The sequence below is a fragment of the Drosophila nasuta genome, chromosome 3 (assembly GCF_023558535.2).
Source record: "Drosophila nasuta strain 15112-1781.00 chromosome 3, ASM2355853v1, whole genome shotgun sequence".
In the NCBI taxonomy this organism is placed as follows: Eukaryota; Metazoa; Arthropoda; class Insecta; order Diptera; family Drosophilidae; genus Drosophila; species Drosophila nasuta.
The window spans coordinates 10,395,194-10,408,451 of NC_083457.1; the positions used below are offsets into that span (position 1 = coordinate 10,395,194).

Consider the following 13,258-nt stretch of genomic DNA (forward strand, 5'->3'; position numbering starts at 1 on the left):
TCCAAGTCTGGGCTGCATAAAGACGCAGCCAAAGCAATGCCAATGCCTCAGCATAACTTGTTTAATTGAATGGGATCTCCCCAGCTTCCCATGACAGCGACCCTTGAGGGGCATTGTTCGGATTCTGTTTGATTGGATAAATGATTAAGTAGTTAGCAATTACAATGGGCCAGGCCAGTTTCTTGATGAAAAACTCGAAAGCTCTAAAGCTGGCTGGTAATAACTTTTCATATACTTCGTTTTGGGTTAAGTGAGCGTAAATCTCCAGAGGGTGAAATATATAAGCCACAAGATAAATAAAATGAAAACTGATTTCATTTCAAAGTTGAACAATCGCTTATCAATTTACAAAATAATTTCAATTAATTTTGCGGCAGAATTCCATTAAAATTAATAGAAAACGTTAATTATTATTCAAATTGTTTAATGCATATAGAAGGATGTATTATAATTTTAAATTGAATTAGGCAATGAAATGTTGATTAATTGCCTATTATTACATTTAGCGATTCATTTAGTTTGAATTAACAACATTTATAAAAGTTTTGGGTTCATGTTCTTCAATAAATTTTAGGTCAACCTTTGGGAACTCCTTACATAATAATGGATTAATTTTGCGTCGCTGTTTAATTAAATTTAATAGAAAACGTAAATTGATTTTGCATTTAATTTAAATTGTTTAATGCATATAGAGGCATGAATTACAATTTTAAATTGAATTAGGCAATGAAATGTTGGCCTATTATTATATTTACCGATTCATTTAGTATGAATCACCAATATTTATTGATTAATTTACTTTAATAAGTTCTTGGTGCTTTTAATTAACTTAAAAATCTCACACTTACTTATTGTTCTTTAGAGTCTACTTGTTGGACCCCTGGGATACGCTTCCAGTCGAGGCAGTCGAGGTGCTATTCAATTCAGTGCCACCCACAATAGCCAGCTGTGTCCAGCGAGGAGCACAGACAAAGGAGTAACAAATCAGTTGAAGAGCCACATAGGCAATCAGTCAGCCGCGCCGTTTGCAGGCAACACAAGCAACAGCAACAGCAACAAATAAAGCCGTGGCATAAATAAATAGATTGTGGAACAGGTAGCAAGCCACCATTCGAAGGTAACTGATGCCTCATAGTCCTCAGTCCCGTTAACGTGTTGCTTGGCTTCGTGCCTCCTCTGTGTGTGTCTATATGTGTGTGTGTGTGTGTGTGTGGGCGTAGCCAATCAATTTAATTTCACAAAAGCAATATATTACAATATCGTTGGTGTGGGCGTGGTCGAAAGGCTATTGACCGGACTAGCAAACAACAACTGGCTGTAGAAATGCTTGTGATGGACACCGTTGCGTATACTTGATACGCTCACTGCACTGTTTTGCTATTAAAGCATTCGCAGCTCGGCCATTGACTATTTATGACTTCTGAAAGTGATATAAATTTTGCAATTGCAGCATTAATGTTAGTGATAATTATAAATAACGCAAATGCCAATTAGAATATCAGTTTGTACGTAGTTGTAAAAAGATTTATTGAATGGTAATAATTTATTAATCTGCTGGTAATCAGTTTGGAATTTCACAGATTTTTTTTGCATTAATGTTTGTTTTTATCGAAAATCATTGACTAACTTGTAATATTTAATTAAAATTTTATAAATTTAAATATTAATTAATTGTTGGGTGCAATCAAAAACAGTCTTTAATTAAGGAACTTTAGAAGTTAATTTAGATTATGCATCACACATCGCTTGGATGTATTGAAATTGTATTAATTGCTGAATATTGCTCTTTAACATTTCTCAGTTCTTCATTTGCTCCTATACGCCATGTTGAACGAATCTCAGCTGTTGTTATGTTGATTAAAGCCTTAATGTGCGTATATTCAAATTGATGACAAAACCTGTGAGCATTGTCAACTTTGGCATTTGCATGACAATCTCGTGTCTTCAATTCGGCCACATCGTTGGTGTCCAAACTATTCTGGCATTTCAACTCCGACTGAATTAGATTCTGTCGGTGTTTGAGTTTTATGGGACCACAAAACTATGCAGTTGGGTGACGTTCCTGGGGAATACCGGCGGCTGCGGCATGCGACAACAATTGCCACTTGAAGTATGCAACATGGCAATACAGTTTTTAAACCCTCAACTGAAATGCGTGAATGTGAATGAGTGAGAGAGAGAGAGTGAGAGAGACGAAATGCCATTAAAGCACTTGACGCCATCAAGCATGTGGAGAGAGAGATCAGCATCATTAACACTATTTTCCCTAGGTGGTACTTCACAATGATGACGACTGCAAAGAGCTTGGGAGGGATAGACAGGCGACAGTCGACAGTTGGCAGTTGACTGGAGTGAGTTTGAGTTGAGTTGAGTCAAGTTTAGTTTGCTTGCCACAATCATTACGCACACTTAAGACTTCGCCTGACAGTCACATACTGACAGCGCTGTCGCTGACACAGAAGCAACCAGAACCCACCGAATGGAAGAGGGAATCGGTGGGTGGCAGATGGTTGGTGGTTGGTGAAGCTCGACGGGATGGCGCACTCGAAAAAAGGGACATTTCTGCGTGCGGCGCTTGTTGGTCGTCATCTACACTTCAACGCACTTTTATACACTTACCAGAGAGAGAGAGAGAGAGAGAGAGAAAGAGAGAGAGAAAGAGCGAGAGCGAGAAGGAGTGAGAGATAGAGCGAGAGCATGTCAAGTGGTTGACTGTCCTGAATGCCAGTGAAGCCAAATAGAAATCCATTTAATTTTCAAATAGTGAAATGTTTGCACACATACAGACACATATACACATAAGTACACAAACAGACACACACACACTTACACATACATACACGTATTTATGCACACATAAAAGAATGTCCTAGGGCCTGTCCATTATTTTCTTTAGTGTATCTCTGCTCGCGTGAGTTAAACACATTTCACTGAAATTCCACATTTTCCATTTGTTTATGCGTTCGAGTGAGTTGGGATCCTTAAAGCCAGGTCACACAATTCATTGGCTGACTATTGTGAGCATTATCCCCAGTTGATAGATCGTTTCTTTTTTTGTTTTGTGTGCTTTTATTTGCAAGCATTGTCATTTTAATTGCGTATGCAAATATTGTATTTACGGCAAAAAGTAAAGGTAAAAAATGTAAATATGTTGATTTGGTAATTGCTTTTGATTGTAATCTATTAAAATCGAAATAAATTCAATTAGAGTAAATTATATACAAGTTTATATTTAATAGTTTTATTTAATAGATTCTATAATATTTTATAGCATTCCTTTTGATTGTAATCTATCAGAAACTAAGTAAATTTAATTTAATTTGTCTAAGGGACAAAAGATAATATTCATCAGTTGTAGTTTATATTTTTTTTTTTAAGTTTTTAAATATTTTTCTGATTGCAATATATTTTAAAATCGAAGTAAATTCAACTAGACAAAGGTATATAACAATTTATAATTATTATTTTACAATATTCATTTTAATTGTAATCTATTAAAACTCTAGATAAAACCAAATTCAAAATTATATGGAATATGTTAAGAACCAGCGTCATTCCCAAACAAGCCGACAACATCAGTCGCTTTCTTCTGGCGGATGCAGTGAGTCATCGAAGTCTTTGCTGCTCAAAATTTTAACTTCACTTTTATTCAACACAAGTATCGAGAGAGAGAGGAGAAAAGAAAGTGACACCAAACTTAGCAATAGCCTCCGTTCAAAAACTGAGACATAAATCTCCCAGAACTAGTATCTACCAACATAGCAAATGGTCACACCATAAACTCGCATATCAAATATTCTACTGCATTACATATTCCCCGACAAATAGTTTTAGTATATCCATCTCGATCCAGCAATATAACAATTTTTATTTACTAGTTGTACTTTCTAGATTATACAATATCTAAAAAAAGAAGTTGAATCTTAACTGACAACATTGCTGATCAACTCGATTGAATTCAAAATGCTCTCTGGAAGCAAACGTCACATGAGCCCAGCAAACCTATCAATAAAAACGTCCTTTGTTCCTCTTTGCGTGTGTACTTACGAGAGAGACGAAAGCGAGCCACAATTGCAGGGCTCATTAACTATGCGCGCTTATGTGCTGTTAATTCAAATGCCAAACAGTCCGTTCGCCTGTTGTTCAGATTGTCAGACAGAGTAGGATGTCACGCACACGGAATTGCCTTTAAATTGCATTTTAGTCGTTGTCAATTTGCAGTCTCATTTTTGGACCATACATTTGAGGTCGCAAATGAGCTGCGACCCTCATACACAAGCACAACGAATGCTAAATGCTGGATAGTATCGAGTGTTGTTGTATGTTATGTACTTTACTTTGGTTGTGTGCGTGCATTGATGTGCTTATTTTGCATAATGGACTGTAATTGGTAGCCAAAAGTATGGAACAGTCTGTTGCGGCCACATAATTGGCATTCTTGCTGCAACACATCGCGTATACGTAACAATTTGAGGTTTTCAACAGCACTAATTGTGTCAGCAGATCAAGTATTTTCTTGGGGGAGTCAGTCACGTAGAGCGCAGAGTAAGTAGGAGCACATGATGGCCGCTTAACTTAATAGCACTTGTTAGCCAAACACTTGAAACACTTCAAGTTTTCCCATTTTCGTTGTAGTTAATATTACAAAAATTATACAAATTTATCCCCATTTTAATTTTACTTGAAGAAACCTCCTTCATAATAATGGTAAAAAAATTTTATTATGATGTTTCAGTTTAAAGGAGAAAATTTGTATCTTTATTGTTTATTTATTTAAAATTTATTTATTGTAAATTTGATTTTGAGATAAAAGAAACAAATTCAAAATTATTTTAATGAAAACCCTTACATAATAATGACGCATAATTTACATAGACAACTCTTCACAATTGTAAAGCTGAAAAGGTGATGAACGTTTTATGTTTGAGGTTGTTCATTGGAGTAATAATAATAATAATTATAGAAAAATTCAAGCAGTATTCCATTAAAAATCTTCTACAATCTTTTCTTATATAGTAACACACAATGGGAATTTGTTTTATTAGTACTAAACCGTTATCGTTGTCATAGACTCAATATAAGCAACTGTATTGAGTATTAACTCTTAGACAATCACTTGCCAAGGCAGCACGCGCGATGATAAAATGATCTCTGATCTGTTGGGCTGCCGCATATCCAGGTTAAAGTGTTTATAGTTCATTTTCGAAAGCTCCTTAAGTTTGCTCACTGCTGTCCCGTTAGAAGCGTCGAGTAAAACACAAACACAAACACAAACAGACGACAAATGAAATGTTTGCCATACAATGGCGATGGCAAATACGAGTGCACACACTTAAACATGAATTCATGCTTTCCCTTCTCTCTTCTCACATCTCTCTTCCATATTCCTCTATTCCCTCTGACGATGCCTGACGTCGTCCATAATCTTTCGGGGGGCAAAGGTCAGTGCTTTTGGGTGTTTTGCTTGGCGTGTTGTGTTGTGTTGTGTTGCTGGCTTTCGACTTGGGTTTAGGTTTAGGTTTAGGTTTTACGAGAACGCCGTGGGGTGCCAATGATGGCCAGCGGCTTCTGTGGCACCAAAGCACAGGAGACGTGAGGTGAACGATGTGTGTGTGTGTGAGTATGTGTGTGTGCTCGACGGGGCAAACACGTAAAGCATACGTGTCGGTCTGATTGCACATAAATTCTCGTATGTATTTGTGTTGTCGTTGTTGTTATTATTTCTATCGGAGCGAGAGGCAAAGGTATTTTCGGGTTCTACTTGGAATACATGGACGTAGGCGTTAGGGGGCGTAAACGGGTGAGGAAGTGTGTGAGGGAGCGGGGGATGAGGCGTTAATACGACGCATTTTGTGTACAACTTTTCATTTTCAGATTTTGGCTTTCAGTTTTTATTTGCTTTTCAGCTCTTGCCATTCGACAATTCGCATTCCCATTCGCATTTGGCAGCTGTTTCTGTTTTTTCTTTCGTTTTTTGTTGCCCGATTTTTTTTTTGCTTTTTCTTCATGCGTCGTCGTCGCTTGCTATTTATTTATTTATTTGTTTGTTTATTTGTAGTTGTTGGCATTTATTTGTTAAACTGTTTGGATATTCATTTGGAATTTGCTAAAATATAAAAGGCATCGGCCACCACATGTCGATTGCTTTGCATACAAATCACTTTGCACTTTTAACTCAACTCGACGGCCCCTTAAAACTAAGTTATGTGTTCTTAAGAGAGCTCTTTACTTAGCTTTTAATTTATGGTCAAGTTTGTAACATATATTATAATATCAAATATCACAGAATCGTAAAAAATTACGAAATATCGGTAGAATAAAAATATTATAGAATAGTTCTTTCATTTCGGAGTGTTAATCCCTAAATTTATTGTTCGCTTATCCACTATCTGCTTAACCGCTAAAATTATCTAAGTTCAAAAATTTGATTTCGAAATTAAAATGCAATGAATGAAATATGGTAACTGAAATAGAAAAAAATGGCTTCTTCTTCAGTTATTTCATTTTTGAGAGTTAATTCCTATATTCACTCTTAGTTTTGCTTTCTCAACATATGTATTTAAATATTATATAACGAATGAAAATACATATTAACAAGCTTATAAAATATAAATATTATAGTGGAAATATTGCAATTCATAAATGATGCTATTCACTTGCTCACGTGAGCCATTGCTGCATAGATTGCTGATTACATAGGCGGCTTCGCGCTGGATTACAAAGTCGCCGCTCCACAAGTTCTCAATGATCGGTGGCATTAGGCCGGCGTCAATAACTTGCTGTATTTGTGACACGGTACCAGCCACGATATTCGATAGAAACCACATAATGTTCCTGCGCAGTTGCATATCAGGATGCAAGCAGAGTGTTGGAAAGTACGATAGAATATTGGAATCAAGCACCGCTTGCGTCTGCTCATCGGTTCCAGTTACAATGTTGCCAAGACAATTCACGGCAGCACACTTTATAGATACAACGTTGCTGCCGACCAGACTCACGATCTTGGGCACAATGCCACTCTCGACGATGATCTGGATGCGATCTTTGTCTTCTGTAATGTTATTGATGGCCCATATTGTGTCCCTCACCACCTGAACGTCAGTGTATTCGAGCAGCACTTTCAATGCAGGCTGAATCTCCATTGTAATCTGTTGCGATACCACGGGCTCCCATTTTCTAGATATGTTCCCAATCACCCAGGCAATGTTGCGTACAAAACTAATTGGAAGCTCAGCCTCTACCAGGTTAAGGATTGGCTGAATGAGGCCAAAGCCAAGTACAAAGTCTCGTTTCTCGGGCCCGTCGCCAATAATGTTGCCCAATGCCCAAATGGCTTGATCGGCTACCTTAAAGTCACCTGCACTAAGCAGATTAACTAATATGGGCACAGCTCCCGAGGTGGCCACTTTATGTGTTAGTTCAGATGGTCCTGAAGCAATGTTTGTCAATGTCCAGACAGCTTCGAGCTGCAATTGTGGCGAATTAAAGGGTTTGATGCACTCAACTAGAATGGGCAGCATTCCGTTGTTTATCAGTGTTTCGACTGGCGCATTCTCAAGTGAAATCAATTCACGCACCTTCTTAACAGCGGCCAACTGCTCCTCCGGATGTGAGGAATCGGAGGCAGCAATGGCGAGTAGCTTGGCATCCATTGGGTCGCGTCGACGACGCATCTCATTCTGATCCTTGCCCTCGTTCTTATACTTCTGACCACGATCCATATTTTGTCAACAAATAAAATAATTCAAACTCAACTATATTTTCACACGAATTTTTAAAATATGTTCTGTACTTTCCGACTTGCTCTATTGTTTGATATATACTGAGTAAAAGATTGAGAGCAAATATTAAGCTAAATTTCTCTTGACGTTATTGATCGGTTTTATTGTATTTAAATTTTGTTCCCGATACTCAAGGGTAGAAGGTTTATAATATATAACTTTGTGCCTCTAGAAAATGTATGTAACAGGCTCTTAGAGAGATAAGAGATAGAGATATACTTTTTGTTGACACCACTTGTTATGCTTGCACGAAGATCAAGTTTCTTTTTTTTAAATCGATAAAAATCGAATAACTAGCGTAATTTTTAAAACTAAAAATTTGGTTGCGATAAAAATGTAAGTTGTTAAAAAAAACATCTATATTTAAATATAATGAATGAAATATCACAATTTAAAAAGAAATATATTTAGTTTGGTATTATTAAAGAGAATTATCAAAGAATTATTTCCTAAATATACTGACACTTTTCTGTTCTTAACTATTTGTTAAATCGCTTAACATATATATCAAAGCTTATAAAATGTAGGTATTATTGGAAAAATATTGCAATTCATAAATCATCAAAATTGCTTCTTCATCATTAAAGTGTTCTTTAAACGCGGAGAGTTAATCCCTAAGTTTTCCGTCACTGTTCCTTTCTCAACTACCTGTTAAGCCTTTTTAGTTCGTTGTTAATTTACTTGAGCCATAAACTATCACCAAAGTACTGCTGCATTATTAAAACGCCGTAAATTGTGTAATTTTTTCGTTCCCGTTTGTTTAGGATAGCCAGAAAACTCATCAGGTATTCATATTTAGGGCTATTTGGCCATTTACGACACGCTGTAAATCAAGGGGAATAGAAAAAGGCTAAGCACCTTGATTTATAGCGCACAATATTTAATTACGTGGCAACGAGACCTTAATGTGTCGCATATATCAAGTGCACACCGTAACGCCAGCTCTATTGCAATTAATTTGTGCCAAACGGCATGCAAAGTAATTGTACCAAATTGACATGACCACAAATAGTAAAGAGAGAGAGAGAGAGAGAGAGAGAGAGAGAGAGAGAGAGAGAGAGAGAGAGAGAGAGAGAGAGAGAGAGAGAGAGAGAGAGAGAGAGAGAAAGAGAGACAGAGCGTGAAGGACATGTAGCGACTCAAAGAGGCAGAGACAGAGAGGGCGAAAGGTGGGTCAGGTGGCAGGCATTATGCATGACTTGGCCTGGCTCCTGGTCACATGCTAAGCAGCCTGGCAATGCATCAATATTGCAAAGCAGTAAGAAGGCATTAGGAGGCGGTTGCATCAGCAGCAGCATTAGGTTGCACAGAGTGCAGCACGTGACCCAGGCAATGAGTGTGAGTGTTTGTGTGTGTGTGTGTGTTATGTGATCGATGCCAAGTAAGTCCAACTACATGAGGCATGAGGCACTCAGCCAGAGGCATGCCACACACATCAATGTCTGCTTAGCTGAGCAGCTACTGTCAAACTTGAATTACAAATGAGGGCTCGAGACTCGCTCTCGGCACACGAAGCTGACAGTTTTTCACAATTGAAAGCTTCGAGGGTTTATCATTGTTTGGTTGCCAGCAGGCTATAAACTTGCATCCGCCTTTCAAACCCACAATGCCTTAGCAACTCACTCTTGAAAAGTGATTTTCATTCAACTTTGTGACAACTTTTGCCCAGCTTCTGTTCGGTCTCTCGAATGCATTTGTGGCATGTGGCAAGGTACGAGTAAATATGCATAATTAATTTTTTTAAAATACTTCTATCAATGTTGCACAGCATGCGCCTTTGTATTATGCTTCCTTTGTTCCATATTCTCGCCATGCGAGTAGCCAATAAACAAGAATGTCACCAGCAGATAAGTTATTCTGCCAATGCAAATCATTCGCACATTTTATCACAATTTTGTTGGTGCAATCAAAAATTGAATTTTGTGCAATATTTGCATGACAAAAGTCCCTTCTCTCACTCACACAATTTTATGGGCATTTGCTGTAATGAGTTTTTGTGGCGAATTGCGAGCGAAATCGATTTCGAGCACCTGCCCTTTGGGGCTGCCCATAAATATCGAGAGAGGAGAGTGAGCTGACAACAAAAGCTGGGCGCAGATGCCACGCTTCTTTCCCTCTCTCCGAAGTCACCGATTGTCAGCCATTTCCGCCTTGCAGAATATGTTTTCAATAAACAAAAAATAAAAAGCGCAGAAATTTGCATATTTATTTGAGTTGTTTTCAGTTTTGTGCGCCGTTGCTGCCGCTGGTTGCGTAACTCAAGACGAAAAGACCAAATTAAAAAGTAATTTAAAACCTTTAAACGCAAGTAAATTATGCAAACATTATGGTTGGCCCTCGCAGCGAAAAGGACAACGTTACAGCGTCACAGTTTCTCTCCCCATTCGATGCTCTGCATCGAGCAACTTAGCTGCCAAGGTCATATGCGCCATGAATGTCCCCCTCGACTACTTTCCTTGCCCCAGGACAATTTTATGAGAATTTAACAAAATTTGTTTTTTTCTGTTCTATTTTTTTTTTTTTTTCTCCGCTGAGGTCCTGGGGCAGTAGCTACAAATGACACTAATAATTTCCATTTAAATGAAGCCATGAATAAAAAGCAAATGCAAGCGAATTCGTCCTTTTCATTGGTCTACAAGCATTTCCATAGCGGCAAGGCGTTCAGCCAAATGACTTTTAAATTGGGGTCGCGGCGGCAGACGAGCAAGCCAATGTCTGTAAGCCAATGAGAAAAATGCTAGAAAGTACTTGTACTTAGACTTGAGGTAAAAATAAAGGCTCAAAGAGAATTTGATATTGTTTACGAAGCCCGGGGTAAGGCAAAGGAGACTTTGTATTTATAAATGAGAGATTTACATTAAATGCAGTCTTAAAAACAAATTTAAACAAATTTCGATAAATTATGATTACGAATTTGAGAATATGTTTATTCATATTTTAAACATAAATGAAAAATTCAAATAAAAAAATAATGCATGAGTTGTAGGCTTTTCTTTAAGTAATTTCCATGAGCATATTCAAATTAAATTAATACACTAATCTAATTGGAAATATGTTAGGAGTTGCAAAATATAAGATGTTACGTATACGCACTGTATACCCATAAAAATGGAATGAGCTGCCGTCAGTTTGCTTTCCAGAGTTTGGCTTTAATTTCACTTAACTCAGCTTGCGGGTTTAAGGAAACATTTATATTTTAAACAAATTTAATTGATTAAGGTATGCCATTACAAATTTTAAGCAACGGTTAATAACGGTGAACAATTTTGTAAATACAGAAATTAAAAAAATGGAGCTAAGTTGTACGAGCATGTTAAGTATACGCACTGTATGCGATTAAAAATTGAATGGCTTGCTGCCTGGTTGATTGCCAGCGTTTGGATCAAACTGAATCTGTGATGAATTTAAAGTCGGTAGCAGGCAATCTTCTTCGTCATCATCTACAAAGTATGTCTCAATTAATTCGAAGGCCAACTTATAAATCTCGTTGTTCTCATGGTTCTGCAGACTCTCGATTTTATCGAGTCCTCCGCACTCTTCAATCAAAATGGCAACTTCCAACTGATTTGGTTCGGATTTTTCCAGCATATCTTTCAATCCATTGAGTACAGACTTAATGAGTTCTATATCGTGGCAAACCAACAAATGACAATACGGCGAAATGACACGATCGTGGATGATGACATTTACTTGCTCGCGTGCACCTTTGCTGCATAGACTGCCGATTGCATAGGCGGCTTCGCGCTGGATTGCAAAGTCGCCGTTGCACATATTCTCAATGATCGGTGAAATTAGGCCGGCGTCAATAACTTGCTGTATTTGTGACACGGTACCAGCCACGATATTCGATAGAAACCACATAATGTTCCTGCGCAGTTGCATATCGGGATGCAAGCAGAGTGTTGGAAAGTACGATAGAATATTGGAATCAAGCACCGCTTGCGTCTGCTCATCGGTTCCAGTTACAATGTTGCCAAGACAATTCACGGCAGCACACTTTATAGATACAACGTTGCTGCCGACCAGACTCACGATCTTGGGCACAATGCCACTCTCGACGATGATCTGAATGCGATCTTTGTCTTGCATAAAGTTATTGATGGCCCATATTGTGTCCCTCACCACCTGATCGTCAGTGTATTCGAGCAGCACTTTCAATGCAGGCTGAATCTCCATTGTAATCTGTTGCGACACCACGGGCTCCCATTTTCTAGATATGTTCCCAATCACCCAGGCAATGTTGCGCACAAAACTAATTGGAAGTTCAGCCTCTACCAGGTTAAGGATTGGCTGAATGAGGCCAAAGCCAAGTACAAAGTCTCGTTTCTCGGGCCCGTCGCCAATAATGTTGCCCAATGCCCAAATGGCTTGATCGGCTACCTTAAAGTCACCTGCACTAAGCAGATTAACTAATATGGGCACAGCTCCCGAGGTGGCCACTTTATGTGTTAGTTCAGATGGTCCTGAAGCAATGTTTGTCAATGTCCAGACAGCTTCGAGCTGCAATTGTGGCGAATTAAAGGGTTTGATGCACTCAACTAGAATGGGCAGCATTCCGTTGTTTATCAGTGTTTCGACTGGCGCATTCTCAAGTGAAATCAATTCACGCACCTTCTTAACAGCGGCCAACTGCTCCTCCGGATGTAAGGAATCAGAAGCAGCAATGGCGAGTAGCTTGGCATTCATTGAGTTGGGCAGCAGCTCATCGACTTCTTTGTTCACATCTATATCGACCACATTGCGTCGCTTCATAATTGCATCATCGCGTTTATTTTTACGCAGATCGACAGACACCTCACCGCGTCGACGACGCATCTCATTTTGATCCTTGCCCTCGTTCTTATACTTCTGACGACGATCCATATTTTAGCAACAAATAAAATAATTCAAGCTCAACTTTATTTTCACACGAATTCTTGAAATATGTTCTACACTTTCCGACTTGCTCCAATGTTTAATATATATTAAGTGAAGGATTGAGAGTAAATACTAAGCTAAATTTCTCTTGACGTTATTGATCGGTTTTTGTTGTTTAATTTTTGTTCCCGATACTCATAGGGTAGAAGGTTTATATAACTTTGTGCCTCAGGAAATGTATGTAATAGGCAAAAGTAAGGATCAGACGAGACGATATAGCCTGGTCCGTCTGTCTGAACACCCAGATCTCAGAGACTATAAGAGATGGAGATATACTTTTTGTTGACACCACTTGTTATACTTGTTATTATTAAATCGGTAAAAATTGAATAACTAGAGTAATTTTAAAGATAGAATCGCATTAACTACAGTATGATGACGGCTAAAAATTTGGTTTGTCAGATAAAATTGTAGTTGTTAAAAAATGTCGTATAAGGAAAACGCCTTTTTACTACGGGTCTTTTTTTTTTGGCTGCTAATCTGGTATATTTTGAATAAAGCACTATAGTACATCAATATATTAAATATAGCTCTTGGTATTTAAGTATTTTAGCGGTATA

The 13,258-nt window shown here is 38.0% G+C and overlaps 2 protein-coding genes across 2 annotated transcripts; both read right to left on the reverse strand.

Annotated features, from left to right (window-relative positions):
• Positions 1-6,599: 6,599 nt before the first annotated feature.
• On the reverse strand, positions 6,600-7,721 carry LOC132793585 (importin subunit alpha-4-like). The gene has a single exon (XM_060803585.1). The coding sequence runs from the start codon at positions 7,719-7,721 to the stop codon at positions 6,600-6,602; it is 1,122 nt and encodes a 373-aa protein (XP_060659568.1).
• A 3,396-nt stretch (positions 7,722-11,117) lies between these two features.
• On the reverse strand, positions 11,118-12,644 carry LOC132793593 (importin subunit alpha-4-like). The gene has a single exon (XM_060803591.1). It carries the CDS (start codon positions 12,642-12,644, stop codon positions 11,118-11,120), a length of 1,527 nt encoding a protein of 508 aa, XP_060659574.1.
• Positions 12,645-13,258: the final 614 nt, after the last annotated feature.

Excerpts from the sequence above, each read along its gene's own strand:
- LOC132793585 (XM_060803585.1), bottom strand. The coding sequence starts at position 7,721 with ATGGATCGTGGTCAGAAGTATAAGAACGAGGGCAAGGATCAGAATGAG.
- LOC132793593 (XM_060803591.1), bottom strand. The coding sequence starts at position 12,644 with ATGGATCGTCGTCAGAAGTATAAGAACGAGGGCAAGGATCAAAATGAG.